The 18,748-nt window shown below is 31.8% G+C and overlaps 1 protein-coding gene across 2 annotated transcripts; it reads left to right on the top strand.

Moving 5' to 3' along the window:
* Nucleotides 1–8,242: 8,242 nt before the first annotated feature.
* LOC108464211 (uncharacterized protein At1g51745-like) lies at nucleotides 8,243–14,874 on the top strand. Of its 2 annotated transcripts, XR_008277348.1 has the most exons (5): nucleotides 8,243–8,823; nucleotides 10,783–11,336; nucleotides 11,512–11,814; nucleotides 12,848–14,420; nucleotides 14,530–14,874. XR_008277348.1 is itself a non-coding variant. In XM_017764372.2 (4 exons), the coding sequence occupies exons 1-4, from the start codon at nucleotides 8,645–8,647 to the stop codon at nucleotides 14,140–14,142; spliced, it is 2,331 nt and encodes a 776-aa protein (XP_017619861.1). In that variant the 5' UTR covers nucleotides 8,243–8,644; the 3' UTR covers nucleotides 14,143–14,874. The 2 variants fall into 2 exon arrangements, 1 of the variants encoding a protein (XP_017619861.1); XM_017764372.2 differs by having other exon boundaries at nucleotides 12,848–14,874.
* Nucleotides 14,875–18,748: the final 3,874 nt, after the last annotated feature.

The following is an 18,748-nucleotide window of genomic DNA, read 5'->3' on the forward strand; positions in this document are numbered from 1 at the left end:
TTGGAAGTATATTTCATGGTGTATATATGTATGGTATTAGGTTATATGAATTGGTTTGATTAATAAGTTAGTTGATGGTTGAATATATGTGGTATTACTTATGTGCATTCGGTTATGCTTTAGACTTATTGTGGGAATTATGTTTCATGGTATACTTGTGATGTTTTAATATGTGTTTCGATTTGAGAAATGATGAAATTTGGTATGGTCATGAATATGATTTTCTAGTTAAATGTTAATGTCATGTGTGAGGAAGTGTGTGTATAATTGCTTTGGTTATTTTATGAGTTAAAATAGGTTATAATGCATGATTATATATAGCTAAATCTAGTCAAAATAAAGGTGTATGCTTAGGACATGTTTACCTATGAATTAGCTATTTAGGTTCGGTCATGAATATCAATGAGTGAATAAAATTTTAAAATTAATATTGAAATTATTTCAAATGACCGAATGTTGGCTAAATTGTTTGATAGTGAATATGTAATTGTAGGCATAGTAATAAACATGCGAAATGGGTGTAATATTGGTTGATATTTGTGCAACAAAATGGTTCATTTTGTTTTGGTTTTATGCGCATAAATTGTATAATAGAATAGATACTCTTGGTCATTTGGTGACTATGTATAGATTTAGTTTATTAATATTAGAAAATTTATACATGTAGTATAAGAAACTATGGTATGTTCGATCATGTGATAATGTTGTTATGGTACTTATGTTTTATTTGTTTTAATATGCGCATGTCGGAAGAAATGTAATAATATATGCTTGAATATATTAAGTTTGCAAGTATCATTAATGTTAAAGTCAAATGGTTCGAATATTATATTTATTAAGTACAAATAACATGACTTAATTTGTTGCATGTTAGTTGATTTAAATATGTGATTAAATAGATGATATTAATATGTTTGAACTTTGGATCATAGTTTGTATATGTAATATGATGAATATAGTATGTTTGTTTTAATTGGCTATATATTAAAAAAGTGTGAATTTGGCTTGATGTTTGCAAATTTGGTTGAGTATTTGTAAAGAAATTTATATGTCTTTGAACATAGAATGAAATTATATGAGCAAGCTGAACTGTATTTTAGTCAGGTAATACCCGTAACCCTAATTCGGTGACAGATACGGTTTAGGGGTATTATAGTGTAAGCATTTGAAATAAGGACACACGATCGTGTCCTAGCCCTTGTGTTTAACCGTGTAACTCACTAACTTAGCACACATGGCCATGTCATAAGCTGTGTGTTAGACCGTGTAACCCACTGACTTGAGACGCACGATCTTGTTTTAAACCATGTCTTAGACCGTGTAAAACCTGCACCTAATACAATAAAGCACACACGACCGTATGGTGTGACCGTAAGTGACACACGGCCATGTAACAGCCTGTCCCAGGCTGTGTACTCACCATTTAACCCCTAATTCAAGTTAATTTAATACCAAATCTTACCCAACAAAGTACACCAATATCACATACATTCTTAATACACTTTTAAACATGACAAAACAATCAACCTAAAGCATATAACCAATGTACCATTCTTTGTAACACCCCTAACCCGTATCCGCTGCCAGAACAGGGTTTCGGAGCATTACTACCATTTACAGATCACTAAAAAAAATTTAAATACTTACCGATTCAATGCATCATATAAATAAATATATTACCATTCAATCAACAGTTTGATAGTTGTATAAGCATCAAACAGCAACATTGTTAGTATACTTGCACATATCTCATATAAATTCAACACTGATATATCTATTTTCTCGACATATCGCACTTGAGTTTAATAATAGTCTCAATTACATAATTTTCCTTGTATCAACATATCAAAGATAATCATATATGTACATGTCATGAAACATATCATGCTCTTACCATTTCTTCATAAGCATATATCATTCATTTCATTATATCAATATTTCATGCTCCATCATTTCCATATATTTTATGTATATTTATTAGGTAATAGCTTATATCAAACTTAACATAAATTATATTTCATGTACTTATACTTATTTCGTTTATCTATCTTCATAATTATTTCATATAACCATTCGTCATCGATACATATTACCGAATATCAATTGTTCAATGATGTTAGGCGTCTCCCATCCACGGTCTTATTTATCTTTGACATGATGCCATAGTGTCTTTCAACTATGGTCTTACTCATTTTCTGTCATGTTGTCATGGTATCTTTCAACCATGGTCTTGTTCATTTCATATCACGTTGCCATGGTATCTTTCAACCATGGTCTTACACATTTCATATCAGGTTGCCAAACCATGGTCTTACACATTTTATATCAGGTTGCCATGGTATCTTTCAACCATGGTCTTACACATTTTATATCAGGTTGCCATGGTATCTTTCAACCATGGTCTTACACTCAGGTTGCCATGGTATCTTTCAACCATGGTCTTACACATTTCATATTAGAGAGCACACTCCCGCGAACCTCATCCTTACAGTGGGATTACCAGTCCAGGCTAAATCCCCTGTAATATAAACTCATAGAGTATTGTCGGGATTACCAGTCAAGGCTAAATCCTCGCAACGACAATTACTCTAATGAGCTTGGATCTGAATTACCATCCAGGCTAAATTCAGACCCTAATTCGGATTACCCGTCCGGCTAACTCCATTTTACACATATTCTTGAGAGGGCTATATCAGATAGGATCACCCGTCCGGCTAGATCCTTTTACCGTTAATTCCTTTTCGAGATCCATCGAATTTTCCTTTCATTCAACCGGGATTTCTTCTCCTTTTATCAAATTTATCAATATTTCATAAATTTTCATACAATGAACATTCAAATCATATTCACATCAATAACATACAATCTCAAGCATTTAAGAATATAATTCAAGTTACGAACTTACCTCATTGATTGCTCGTGTTTATTATTTCATTATTCTGATATATTTTCTTTTCCATGATCAAGTCTCGTATTTGTGTCGTTCGGATCTTTATAAATAAGTTTGATCATCATTTTCATTCATTTCATATTCTAATACATTTAATTAATGCTCTAGGCAAAATTACCATTTTGCCCTAAACTTTAATTAATGACGATTCCATCCTTAGGGGACGGAAAGTAAAATTCTTGCAATTTAATCCTTATTTCCAACTATTATTCTCATATATATTGATAACAGTCCATGAATTCTATAAAATATCAAAATTTTCCATAATTTCAACACTTTTCAATTTAATCCCTAAAACATGTTTTCCCGATCTTGAACTAAATTGATAATTTCGTTAAATTTTTGTAATTTAAATAATAAAATAATCTATTTCATGCAATTTAGTCATTTCGACATTTTTACAAAATTGCCCATAAAATTTTACTTTTATTCAATTTAGTCCCCGAGCCTAAAACATGCAAATTAGCCATGCTAGATGAATATTCATACATATTTTCCTCCTCCTCCTCTCCATTCCACATCCTTAATTTATATAACATACAACAAGTAACATTATCAATAATTTCACTATTTACTTATATGTACATTCAAAACTGTCCATTTGCGTCATAGTCACTAAATTATTTATATATTAAGCTACAGAACTCAAAATTAAGATCCGTTAATTTTTCCAGAAAATAGACTCACATGTATTCTTATCATAAAATTTTCAGAATTTTTGGTTTAGCCAATTAGTACAGTTTATTCATTAAAGTCACCCCTGTTCTGCTGTCTGACAGTTCTGACCCTTCTTCACTAAAAATTAGTTATCTCCTTTTACAGAATTCAAATGATGTTCTAGTTTGTTTCTAATAAAACTAGACTCATTCAAGATTATATAAATATAAATTTAAGCCTCTAATTATTTTTATTCATTTTTTTATTATTTTTCAAAGTCTGAACAGGGGAACCCGAATTCATTCTGACCTTGTCTCACAAAATTCATTATATATCAAAATTTACAAATTCATTGCTTACACTATTTCTTCTATGAGAAACTAGACTCATTAAGATTTAATTCCATATTTTTTTCATCTTCTAATTCAGTTTATACAATTTATGGTGATTTTTCAAAGTTAGACTACTGCTGCTGTCCATAACTGTTTTAGTGCAAGATATTAATTACCATGTTATAACACCCTTATTTTCTTTTTCTACACCATTTTTCATCACTTTCTCTTATTTTCTCTTCACTAACATATCAAGAACATAGGACCTTATGTAATAAAACTCTACTATAACATTATTTCCATGATTTATCAACAATAACAAACTTAAAAACATATTGAAATCTTGATGTACTTACCTTATTCTCTTGATACCAATCTTTAACTTGATTTTCTCTCTCCTCCAGCTTCTATTTCTTGAATCCAACTTGATATTCTAACTCCCCATGTTCTCCTTAACATTTTTCTCTCTTGGTAGCTATGGAAATTCATTTGATTTTTGGGTGAAAATGGTGAATTTTTGGTAAAAGGACCAAATTGCAAAGAAAGTCAAACTTTCTTTCTTCCTCTCTTTCTCTCACGTTAGTTTGCATGGAAAGGAAAGATGATGAAAATTCTTCATCTTTCTTTCCTTATATACTAAATAAATAATAATAAAATAATATTAAATATCTCATAAAATATTAATAAAATAATATTTATCTAATTAATTAATTTAAAATATCATTAACATAATCATTACATTCTAGAATTCTCTCTCTTACTAATTGACCATTTTGCCCTTCATGATCTTTTAGAATTCCATCCTTGAGTCATCATTTAATTTGGTAAAATTGTAATTTAGTCCCTCATAGTTCTTCACTTATTCAATTTGGTCCTAATTCATCCATTTTCCTTAGTTTCTAGATCATTCTACCCTTAAAATATTTACATTATCGGTCCTTCAACTTTTTCATATTTACACTTTAACCCTTTAAGTCTTGAGTATTTACTCTTAGGCAACAAAACTTTTCTAACTTTTACAATTTAGTCCTTTCCTAAATCAAGATATCATAATTTACTTCCCAATGTTGCCATAACTCAAAACTTCCCTTTTTATCACTTTATTTCCTTATTTTATTATATCAAGGATAATGTATTACTGTAAAGATTTTCAGGGTATTACATTCTTAGGCACCTCAATTCATAACTAAACATTCAAATAATCTAACAAGACTTTGTCTAATATCAATTTCCAATTTAAGCTCCCAAAACTAACCATATTATTATTATTATTGCATTTTGAACATGCTACAAAGTTTACCAAATAAACATCAGGATTACCATTTATACAAAAAATTTCATATTCCAACATCATGAAACATACTCAAAAGAAGCTAACAATCTTCTTAATCATCCATTACCATTAACATTAACAACTTACAAACAAAACTTATATACACATGTCACAACTCAAAAGGAGATACAAAAGCTACCAAAATGACATGAGAGAAACAAATAAGCTTAAATAGCTTAGTAAGAACATAATATAACATCTACTTGACTTAGCTTGATTAAAATAAACAATTAAAGTTATAAAATGCTCATGCTAATCTTCAAATACATGGTAAGTTTGTTTTCACAATCAACCAAATCGAAATGAACATTTTCTATGAAAATTTATCATAATAGGATTATACCTATTCCATATAACAATCCATAAATAAATCGTTCATACAAGTACATAACTAGTTCGTAGGACTCCGTAACATTTAGTCTAAATCACTAGTGCTCAATTCACATACTCAGTAATTACTCCATTTTCAAGGGCATCATAGATGCAAAACAGGGGCACAGATGTGCAATCAAGGGTATCGATGTGCAAATAGGGGTACCGATGTGAAAACAGGGGCACGATTGTGCAATCAGGGATACTAAAGTGTATACATAAATACTTACAATTCACATGGTTATATAAATAACCAATATTAGCTTCACATTTATATATAAATTAATTAACTAGAAATCAGTAATCTGAAACAAAAATAAATCACAATTCTAAAACAAAGCACTATGATCTTACCTACGATCCACTCTCGATTCAAACGCAAGGATTACTTTGCAAATTTTCCCTTTCCTCGGTTATTATCTTTATGACTTATGTCTTGATCTATATAGTAATTAAATACATTCTATTAAATTCACATACATTTCACACTCAATTTAATGAATAAAACCCTTAACTTTTCATTAATTACATATTTTCTCTAAACTTTTACATTCATCACAATTTAGTCTATACCCTCAAAATACCAAAATTAACAAAACTTTATAACATAACATGCTAGCCGAATTTTTACCCTGATATATTCAGCCCACATTTATTCTAAATTCACTAAAATTCCCTATCACTTCTAACATTTCATCAATTTAATCCTTTGCTCAAAAACTAACAAAAATAACTTTATAATTTACTCATAACCAACAACTAATAACTCTAATTCATCATCTAATCTCATAATACTAAGTATTCATCCATGGTACATTTCAAAAATCTTAACAGTTTCAAAAACGAAGCTAAAGGTTAGTTGGACCTAGTTGTAACTATCCAAAAAACATAAAAATTATAATAAATAAGCTTATATTGAACTCACATGCAAAAGGAACTTTAACCGAACCTTGCTATCACAAAAATGGTGGATTTCTTTTGTATTTTCGGTGGAAGAACCTTTTGGAAAAATGATACTCAATTTTGTTTTTAATTATTAAACTATATTAAGCTAATTACAAAAATACCCTTAAAATTAAACGCATTTTAACATATTTTCAAGCCTTAAACCGTCCATCAATAAACTTTATGGCCAAATTGCTTCATAAGTCCCCTCGACATCATTAATTAAACTATCAAGTCAATATAATTCATTAATTACTAAGTTTTACGTCTTTCACAATTTAATCTTTTTTATTCAATTAACTAATTAAACCTTAAAATTTTTTTACCAAAATTTAATATAACCCTAATACAATTTCATAAACATTAACTAAGTATTAAAACACAATCACACATATTAGAAATGTAGTCTCAAAACTACTGTCTTCGACACCATTAAAAAAGGAGATATTATACAAACGTTATATTTACACCAAAACCTTTTCAATGGAACATTTTCTAAATAAATTGGTGATTTGTCTAATCTTCAAACTCTGGGTCTAGCTTATAATGGTTTTTTCGCCATGGAAATACTTAGGAATTTAATTTTTTTGAAGAAATTGGTGTATTTATGGATGAGTGATGACGGAAACCAATTTAATCGGTAAAATCTCAGGAAGTTTCAACAATCTTTCAAGTTTAGTGCATTTGGGTTTGTTAGAAACAATTTGGAAGGTCGAATTCCAAGTAATTTGTTTACTTTCGAGAATCCAACTTATGTGCATCTCTTCAAAAATCATCTTTCAAGTGAAATACCCAAAGTCATTGATGCTTTGAATTTGGTTGAAGTTGATCTTTCCCAGAATAATTTGACCAGCGAAATTCCACAAAGGTTCTGTAAGTTACGGTATTTGAATTTGTTAAACTTATTTTCGAACCAGTTGACTAGAGAATTGCCGGAAAGTATCGGTTGACTGCCTGCTTTGAGGGATTTTATGGTTTTTGACAACAACTTGACTGGATTTTGCCGCCGGAGTTCGGGCTTCATTCAAAGTTGGAAGCATTCGAGGTGTCAAAGAATCAATTTAGTGGCAGATTTCTGCTCTCTTTTTCTTTTTTAATTTATCTGATTCAAGTGTTTTACATTTTTTGTTTTTAATTGTTTTTTAATGAATAATTTTTTTGAGTAATTTTTATTTTAATTACATTTGAAATGCAAAATACCTTTTTTTTTTCTTTCACATTTTTACCGAAAGTCAACTGACAATTACGTCATCATATAGGTTAAAATAGATCAATTTGATAAAAAAATGTTAAGAATTAAAAGTGCTTCAAAAAATAAAGGGTGAAAGTGAGTAAATGGTCAAACGTTAGGGTTATTTTTGACATTATCTTTTAATTTTTATCTTTTTAGTTTTAAAATTTGTATATTTCAACTAATAATATTATTAGTTTCAACTAATAATATTATTAGTTTCAACTAATTGCTTTTCAATTATCTTATGTTTTTAAAATTTATTTTACAAATTATTTATAATTTATATATTTATATATTTTTAACTTGGATATCCATTTAATAAAAGAAAACATTTTTTAGGTAAAGCTTTTACATAGCATTTTGTGATTGGTTATTAAATTTGTTAGCAACTGTTAAAAATATAACAGGACATATTTTAGATACTAAACTCGGAAGTGATTAATTTTTAGATATCAAATTGAAATAAAAATATTTTAATACCAAAATAAGAAAACGAGTATGCTTCCCAACCAAATAGTAAATTAAGGCTAATAAAATGCACAAAATCCCCAAATCTAGTTTCTGAATGGGAGCCCTAACCCTCACCCGAATCCCTCTGTTCGGATCCCTCGGTTTCTCCCACTTTCGGATCCTCCGTTTCTCCCTCTTTTTCGCCGGTGGCTGAACCATCCTTACGCTACCCTTTAATTTAAGTTTTATTGCTTTTCATTTCAATTTTTTTGTTTTCTTTTATAGATTTAGATGGGAAATCCGTTAATTTTACGGAGGATACAGAAATAGGGGTAAAGATAGAGAGGGAAAGAGAGTTTAGAGAGAAAGAGATGGAGAATGGGGCAGGATTAGATGGAGGGGGAGGCGGGTTGATCGTGTGGGTACGCAGGAGGAACGGATCGTGGTGGCCGGGGAAGATACTGGGGCCTGCAGAGTTACCGGCCTCACACCTTGCGTCTCCGAGGACTGGAACTCCAGTCAAACTTCTTGGCAGAGAGGATGCCAGCGTGTAAGTCTTATTTATTTATTTTTTAACATGTGAGTTTTGTTGGCTTAATTTTTCCAAAAGAAATACTAGAGGCATTTTTACATTTATAAGTTTTAACTTGATGTTTATATACCTAGGTACTAGGTATTAAGGATAGAATTGAACTACTGGAAGAATAGAGAATAGTGTGACTTAATGTCAAGTTACGAGAGTTTAGAAGAAATGAAGCTGTGATATTTACTCTTATGAACTTAACCTGTGGACAGTTAAGGCTTTTCTGAGCAAAACGAATGGTGAGAATGACTCTACAAATGTAAGATGTTAAGGACGTATAAAGTATTTTGATGATGCACTATAATATGGAACTCAGTTCTGCTTTACTTAGGAACTTGTGAATGAGTAATGGTTTACTGTGGAGGAAAGTTGTGACTGAGTGATGTTTTACTCTGAAGGAAAGTCGTTAATGATTGATGGTTTACTCCAGGGTCTAGGTCCTTTTTACTCTGCAAAAAGGTGTCGGGTAGTTCTAAAATATAGGTAGTTGTATTTCCATCCTGCATGGTTTCTAGGGTTTGAACGATTCATATCTGGATTTCCTTTTGATTTCCAATTAAAGAGAGGGAGAATAAGAGGGAGGAAGACTAATATGAATATCCATTCAGATTTTTTTTTAATCTATTGTTTGGATGTTGTACTTGTACCTATAAAGAATAAGGAAAACTATTGGTTAAACCCTAACAGCATAACTACCACACACACACAAATTCACATTGTTTTTCTTGACAGAACATCATATTGTCATCCTGCTCAATGAAAGCTAATGTAATGCTCTGGCATAATTAATTTAATCTTACAATAATGTTTAGTCTGTTATTTGTGACTTGTGAGAAGCTAAAGAGGCGATAAATTTATCCCTTCTATAATTCTTGTTGAATTTTGCTTGCTTTGGCTATGGCCCTTTTTACCTTATTCTGAACAGTGGAGCCTAAAAATATGTGTTAATTTTATTTTATTGCTTCTTTTCTATCCATGTTAGAGTGAGAGATACTACATTGATGTATTCAACATTTCCATTAAAGATGCATGTCAACCTTTATTTTTTCGATGTTAGGAGAAAGATTATCTGTATAGTTATTTGAAGCCTTTGTTCGGAATAATAAGTTTAGTTGATGCTTTTCTCAAGTTTTTATGCCAACAAAATATCTTTACTTTCCACTAGCCTGTCTGAAGTTAATACGAAAGGAGTAGCATATATCTTGGGCCTCTAGTTATACAATTTTGATTGTCAGATTACTGAGAATTAGTTAATATTATCATTGCTTTGCATATTTTCTTGCAATTGTAGACAATTTCTGATCTTAGAATGAATGCCACTAGGTTTAACAAATCAATTCACATCACTTTTTGTAGACAGTTCTTCTGTTATATGGAAACACTGTCACCTTCCCTTCCCTTCCCTTCTACATTTCATATCCAAGCTGTTATCCTTGCCACTCAAGTCTCCTCATTGGTCTGGAATTTTTCTCAAGTTGTCTCATTCTGTAAATTTATTTGGAAAATGTGCAAATAACTTGAAGGCATATAATATTTAGAGATTGCACTTTCCATCATTTTGCAAATATTTTTCTGTGGTCATTTGTTTGGAGAGAATTCATGGGATTAAGATTTTGTTTTTCTATACACCACTGATGGAATTTTTAAATTCCACAAGTCGTGTTAGAATGTTTCTACATGTCACATTACCTTTTATATTATTATTTTTAAAATTTTTATTTCTGTAAATACCCTGAAGGACTATGGTGACCTTACTAACCTCACTGGTGAATTCTAAAAACTCCGCCTTTGTGGATGGATGATTTTCTATTTTTTTCTAAGTTATGGTTCAAAAGATCTTTTTTTTTTGTTCATATTATGGAATATGTTGTTCCATTTTCACTTGATTTCTACTTGTAAGATATATTTCTTTTTCTGTCTTCTTAGCGATTGGTACAATTTAGAAAAGTCTAAGCGTGTGAAGGCATTTCGATGTGGGGAGTTCGATGATTGCATTGAAAGGGCAGAATCCTCACTAGGTGTGCCACCCAAGAAAAGAGAGAAATATGCTCGACGGGAAGACGCTATCCTTCATGCGCTTGAACTTGAGAAGGAATTATTGAGAAAACAAGGAAAATTGGATAGACTTTCTAATGAAAGAAGTAAATCAACTGGTTCTGCTAAGAAGGATTCTTGTGGTTCAGATATTAGTAATGGAAAACCTGGGAACACAAAATCAATTCAATCCAGGAATCAAGATACTTCCATCAAGGGTGAGACAGTGAGTAGCCCTGTACTCTTGCAAAAAGATCAAGCTGGAAATCTGCCAAGTTTAGAAAATGATCATGCTGAAATCATACCTCGGACGAGAGAAATGCAGGATATGGGGCTCAAGATTGCATGTGCAAAGCAAAAGCTTACATCTTTCAGTGCTTTGGATGATGATACTCTATCTCCTTCAACAAGGGTTCCCAGCATGGGAAGACCTGCGCACATTAACGGTAAAATCTTCTTTAGATTAAGGGAAATGGTTACATGAGGGATTTACTGAGGAATTTTTGGTCAAGAGATATGACTGGAGGTGCCCTTTTGTTCAAGTCTTGCAGAGTAGTGTAAAATTAGAAGTACTGCATTTTCTACAACCTGACTTTAGTGCTATTTCTGCTTCTATTTCAGGAGAGCAGCGAATGGAAGGTGTTCTCCGAGCAAAGAGGAGCAAATGCATGTACTTCTCACCCGAGTCTTTTGATGTGTTGGATTATAAAGAGATTCTTAGAAATCAAATTGAGATGTCACCTTCCCATTTTCTGGAATGTGATTCTTATCCTTTTCATAGGCTCTTGATCGAAGATGATTCTAGTGAGTTCTTGGAAGATATTGAATCTGGTTCTTCTGAATCAACTTCCTCTGAATCTGAGTCAGAGTCTGATTCTTCTGAGACCGAACCAGATATGGATGAGGATATCACTTCACACTCAGGTTGATTTTTCTTAGTCTTAATTCTATTCTCATGCATTATGTTTGCAATATCATCTTACATCCTGGATAAATGTTCTACGTTTAGGATTGTGCATATTCTTCAGTAATGTAATCCTGCTTCCACTGTTACTTGATTTATCTTGAAAACTGTATGTTTCACATACTGTTCCCTATACGTCATTTGTGGTGAAATTAAACATTCCTGTCAAGACAGAGATTTCCTTCTCAAATTATTGATTCTGGAACAATTTTGGATGTTTTTGCAGTACAGCCAGTTGTGTTCTTTGAGTCCTCAGATTGGTTAGGACGGGAACTTATTGTTGTTAAAAAACAACCTGGATTAAAGATGCACTGTTGTTCTGTTTTCTGGTCTATTACTTTAGGGTGTATAAGTTCATGTTTCCATATGACATAGGGGACAGTGATTTATCTGTTGTCAATCAACAGCATGAATTAAAGATGCACTGTGATTCTCTTTTGTGGTCTATTATTTTAAGGTGTATATGATTTCATGTGTCCTTATGACGTTTGTTTTTTCTGCTGAAATAACTCTGTTACATTGGCTGAAATTCTTTACATATATATTTTGCACATGATGCTATTGTATTTGTAGTTTAAATTATAAGGATTATGAAGTGGTCAAATTTCGTATTCAGAAACTAATTTTGACTTGCTAGATATGGAATTAGAATTTCTCCTTCTTGATCCTTAAATACCCTATTGCGATGGCAGAGCAGTTGCATTAATTTGGGATGCCAATATAAAAATATGCACCAAAATAATGTAAATCACATAATTTTAATGTAAGATTAACAAATTTGGGCGGCCAGTATAGATATATGAACTTGACCTAACTTATGATGACATAGTGTAGGAATTTGTAAACTTTTGGGAGCTTATGACCCCCTATGATTCTAACCACATGCCAGTGCTACCATTTTATTGTATATTCAGGAAAGCATCATGGCCTGTCTAATTGTTGGTGGTAATCCATTTATTATTGTTTCTTATTATTTTCTTATTCTCTATTCAGGTGCTACTATATGTATGGATACTCGATTGGGTGCCTTTCAAAGACTCGACACACTAGGAGCTGGAAGCATGGGCCAGGGGGAGTCTGATGAGTCATCTCTTTCTGGTGAGATGTCTCACTTTTATCCTCATGGTCCTCATTCTGTGAATGAAGCGGTGTCTAAATGGCAGCTTAAAGGGAAAAGGAACTTACGGAATCTGGGAAAAAGATCCATGGATGCATCAGAGATAAGAGGTTATAATGGATATGCTCCTCGGTTACATTCTGAAGAACGAGGAATGTTCAGAAAAAGGCTGGTAGGTCAGACTTATTGTAGAAATCATGACTTCGACAATGATGTTGATGTGGCTGGTTTGAGTGCAAAAGATTTTGGAGTCCAAATGTTTGGTTTTGATGGTACAGGATCTTTATATATGCCAAGGGATTCATCCAGAAGTAGAGATAGTTTTGATCATAACATCCATGATTGGGAAGGCATGCGATGGGAAAACCATGCTGCTGAGAGAAACGAGTGGGAGAATGAAGTGTGGCATTTTGATCCAGAATTTTCTACCCATCGAAATTTTGGTGGGAAAAGAAGATCTATATTGATAGATGTTGATTTGAATGTCCAAGCAAGCTATCAGAAAGAGCCTGTACCTATAGTTTCATTGATGAGCAAGTTGGATGGGAAGGCAATAATAGGGCATCCTATTCAAATTGAAGCTCTAGACGACAATTCAATTGAGACTCTTCTCTCCGCTAATGGTTATTTCAGTAATGGGCTAATGAACTATGGATACACTTCTCTTCCACCAGCATGGAGGACTGCCAAGAGGACAAATTTTAGGGTCCCACGTCCTCACCGATCATTTGCATTGGGTAGTTATGAAGGTGGTGAATATCATTCCTTGAATCATGAACGAAAACCACCTTTTAAGAAGTACAATGTAGTAAGTCCCAATCACAGTGCAGCCCTGGTTAAAAAGAGCATCTCTTATGTTCCAGTCTCTCCTACAGACAGGCAGTTACAAAGAAAGTTACCAAAGAAAGTAAGCTTATTTTCTAGCCCTAAAACAAGAACATTGTCATCGATTGGTATAGAACATACTCTCATATCTAGGCCCATACATGATAGCCGTAATTGTCAAATGGAGGGATCAATCAAACCAGAGTCATCTGGACTCACAACAGTGGCCTGCATACCTGTCAAACTAGTATTCAGTAGGTTACTTGAAAAGATCAATAGGCCACCATCAAAAACAGCTAATAAAGTGATTCTCTCCACTAGTGATGCAGTGAGAGATCCGTCCTAGATCACATTGTACATTGATAGAAGAAAAATTAAATACTAGAGCAAAATAAGCATTGCTAATTTCCTCTTTTTGACGAAAAGCATTCCCGCCAACATTTCATTGTCAGCTTCGTCAAGGTGAGGTGCTTGTTTTGATTCCAATAATTAGATGGACCAGGTAATGGGCATAGAAACTAAGCTCTATGTTATGATTATATTGATTGCTTGTAGTGATTTTAGGCTTTCAATATCTGCTTATAAGGGATTAATAGAGGAAAAGTGTTGTCAGCTAGCTAACAGGTAATTTGAAATTATCAAGATGGTCTTTCGGAGTTTGCCTAGATTCTTTTCTTTTTTTGTCTAAAAATGCCACTGTAACATTGTGGATTTTCTGTTCTTGTTAAAGCAGTCAGGAAGTGGATGTTTAGTTTTACCTATGTTACTTGGAGGGTAAGGGTCGGAACTTGGTTTGTGTGAATACGTGTTTGATACAAGTGTACCAACACCAGAGGAAAATTGAAAAGTTGGGGTAACATAGGTTTTATCGGTGGAAGTAAGAGGAGAGAAGCTGGAGATTGTTATTTACCTGTATTTCTTCTCATTTTACGTTTCGTTTTTGTGATTTGTACACCTATTATATTGCAACATACTGTGAGGGAGTATACTTACACTTTGCTCTTTTTTTTTTTTTTTTTTTGTAAATGATCTGAGATAATTTGGCAATGCTATTTATTAAGCAGATATTACCCCAAAAGTCTTGATGATTGTTTTGATCCTGCCATATATATTCTTTTTTTTTTTCAGTTAAGCATAAAAAAGCCTTCGAACTAAAAATAAATAATCGTATAAGTTTCTACCAATTTGTTGCAGTCAATTGAGCTTTCAAATGTTTGTTTCATTCATCTGATTCTTGAAATGCTTTGGTTGACTGTTCCTTCTTAAAGATTGCTAGCAACCAAAAAACATTCCCATAAACAATTCCCTCCAGAAAAATTAAAAAGAAAAATTCCCTATCGATGACATATGTGATAATGTTATGAAGGATGTTTGATTTACAAAATTCTACTTATTTTAAAAAACAAGTTTCTTTCCCATCCAATCGATTTTATAATCATTTTAATTGTCTTTGGTTTTGTTTTTGTGTTTTTACAAAATAAAATAGTAATCTTGCGTTAAAATAATCTTGGGATTTTGAGTTTGCTCAATGTTTTATTGATTTATCACTAATAAAAGAACGATATTTTTTTAAAATTTAATGAATTGATAATTTTTCTTTTTAGTTTTTATAAAAAAATTCAAATGAAATAAAAATTTATGTTATTTTCTTGAATTTTAATAATTTTGTTAATATGTTTATTTTTAAATTTTTTTATCATTAACTAGTTATAATTTTTGGGTGAAAATTTGCCTTTAATTCATTTAAAATCAATTTTGAGAAATAAAAGTTAATAAAAAATTATAACTTAGTGGCAAAATGAAATCGAAATTTCGTATTTTAATCGTAAAACTTTTCTTTTGGTACATAAATTTAGTTGTAAAGCTCAGTCTAAGTAAAGGTGGACTGTTTAATTTTCCTCTAATATAAAAATATAATGAAAATGTAAATAAAAGGCATAGTGTAAAATATAAACAAATTATATATAAAGGTAAAATACAAGAATATTCACTTAACTATTTGGTTCATTCTATTTTGGTCGCTAAATTATTTATTTTTTCGTTTTAGTTAATTTTTAAAATTAAATATTTTAGTCACTCTTCTATTAGTTATCTAATGGAAGCCTAACGTGGGCTTTGTTTTATTAGCTTAATAATAAATTTAGCCCTTCAATATTCATACATTCTATTAGTTTGATCTTTATATCTAAAAAATTCAACAAGCTTAGCTCTCAATGCTTACATGGTTTGTTATTTTAGTCGTAATTATTAAAATTATAAAAACCTTAAAACTTTTGAGAAGTAAATATAAATTATAAAAAAGTAAATATAATTTTAAGATTTTTGTACCTAAAATGACTTTCAACAGTATCTTGATAACAATATTTTGATAACAGTAATCTTAAAATACTGTTGTCATAAACTTTAAAAAGTTTCAGACTCAAAGAGTTGTCATAAACGCATTTCGCCATTCGATCAGCAGTTATATTTTGAGCTTTAGGAATATGCCGAATTCTTATATTCCAATCTGGAATAAGATATCCATTGATTAACCAAAGTTCCACAATATTACTATTGGCAACACTACAAAAAATGAAGGATTCAACAAAAAGTGAATTATCGCATTCAATTTTCAACTGTTTGTAACCTTTTCCCATGCTATATGGAGGATTAATTTATTGACACATGACATATTTATTGTAATATTTAATTTCATTTTTTGTTATTTTAAAATAGAATATAAATTTGAAATTATGATATATTATTTGAATAATATCAATAATTTATAAATTTAAATATTTAAATATTTAAAATAATTTAATTACAAACTCGCCATACCGATTTTATAAAATTGATAAAACTTTGACAATTAATAAAAGTCATATTAAAGGATCAAAATTTAATTTTATAAAACTATTAAATATTTGAAAATTTTAAATAATATTATTTCAAAGATATATATTATTTATAAATTTAAAATAATTAATTTTATTATTAATTAAAATTATGTAGGTGAAAATATTAATAACAAGAATTGTTATTCAAGTATAAAATTAAAACAAAAATTTAAATAATAATGAAACACCCCAGTACCCAACCTAGGAGTTTAGACCGAATTTCGGAGGTCACATTGATCACCGAAGTGGTCGTAGGAAATTTAGTTTAACACATCGAAAAACATTACAACATTTAAGTTACGTAAAATTCTTAGTTATAAAATCTTGATATTTCAAAAGAAAGTACAGTCCCAATGACACTTACGTGCATAAAACACAAAATTTCGTACCACATTTTTCTAAACAATACTTACAATTCAAAGTGTTTAATTATAAAATCAGAAATTATTAAAAATACTATTAAAGTATTTTTTTAACTGTGACTGTCCGAGACCTCCGTATACCGAGTCCAACATTAGAATTCGAAAATGTACCTGAAAGGGGAAACACTAAGGGGGTGAGCTACACGAGCTCAGTGTGAGTTCGACACGTGACTAATAGCAGAATTACAGAAACCATTTCGAAAGCGAAACATACTTAAGTGAACTTGGAACTAGTGTCCCAACAGAATGTAACAATTCAACCACACCATGTCACACACAGTCACTCAGTCACAAGTGTTATTCAGTCAGACAAAATACAGCCAAATAATCTTACACCCAGAATACTCAAACAGATGCGTTTGAAGGCAGTCAAGTAAAAAACCCACCCACCCAGCCAACACACCTTTCCGTCCCCTAATCACACCCCAAAAGAGCTTTATAAGCTCATCTAACCAAACACACCACATAGGGCCTCGAAAGGCCTATCCAACCCTACACACCATGTATGTGGACAAAGTTACTCAGATAATAATATGCAGCAAAGTTGGAGTATCTGTAGTACAGTGCATTGCGGTAAGTATAGCCACGTTGCAGTTAAACTGCCAGATCAGATAATAGTACGTAGCAAAGTTGATGTACATACGGTACAGTACGGTAAACCGCTGTACTGATAAGTTGCAATTAAACTGCCAGATCAGATCAGAATCAATCTTCCTTCTCTTCACAACCAACCCAAAAATTACTTTATGCAAGTGCATGTATGCTTACAACCTCACAAAAACAATGAACACATCGACAGACAGTTAAACAGAAACAGACATGCAAACACCCAGCTAACTAGGTTCAGAATCAGACTTCTCACACAACAGTCACAAATAACACATAAGCCAAAGCCCAGATCAGAGTCTTAACTACCCTCACTAAAGCCTAACCAAGGGTTGGAACACACAAACACAATTTCAAGTAAAAAAAAGCATACACAGAACTAAAATTGGTGACTAAAGACCATATGGTCGTGTGCTCTGGTTATGTGAAAATGCCTAGGCTGTGTGGGGGGTCAACACTGATAAACCTCAGAAGTAACATATTTTAATTACATGCTTGGCATATTTTTGAATGATTTATCATAAGATTTAGTGGATTTGATGCTCCTAATCCTTTAATTTCATGTTTTATATCCAGATGAGTATAGGAAAGCGAAAAGTGCAAGAAAAATGCCAAAAACGGACAAAATGGGTTTATTTCAGTGTTTCACACGGCCTTGGCACTTTCACACGGGTAATCTACACAAGCCCATGTGTCATAGCCGTGTCGAAATTAAACCACATCAGAATTACACACGTCCTGAGCACCTTCACACGAGAGTGGCACACAGCCGTGTCCCTGTCGAGCCCAAGTCTAATTTTATTCGGAAAAGGCTAATTTTGGGCATTCCAAAGTCTATATAAATATCCTAGAAGAGGATCAAAGGGTGGACACGGAGTAGAAGGAAAAAAATACTTGAAGACAAGCATTGGAATCAGCTCAGAAGTAGGATTTACTTCAAGATTGAAGATTTCTACTCAATTTCTACCAAAGTTTTTGGGTTTCTTTATGTTTTTTTGTTTTCCCAATTTTGAGATGTTTTCCTCCATCATTATGAGCTAAATTCCCT

This window comes from Gossypium arboreum, chromosome 13, assembly GCF_025698485.1.
Source record: "Gossypium arboreum isolate Shixiya-1 chromosome 13, ASM2569848v2, whole genome shotgun sequence".
Classification (NCBI taxonomy): domain Eukaryota; kingdom Viridiplantae; phylum Streptophyta; class Magnoliopsida; order Malvales; family Malvaceae; genus Gossypium; species Gossypium arboreum.

What these genes read in the sequence shown, in the direction of transcription:
- LOC108464211 (XM_017764372.2), top strand. Translation starts at nt 8,645, where the DNA reads ATGGAGAATGGGGCAGGATTAGATGGAGGGGGAGGCGGGTTGATCGTG. An exon ending in GGCAGAGAGGATGCCAGCGT is followed by an intron (nt 8,824 to 10,782) that starts GTAAGTCTTATT and finishes CTGTCTTCTTAG; the next exon opens with CGATTGGTACAATTTAGAAA. An exon ending in GGATATCACTTCACACTCAG is followed by an intron (nt 11,815 to 12,847) that starts GTTGATTTTTCT and finishes TTCTCTATTCAG; the next exon opens with GTGCTACTATATGTATGGAT.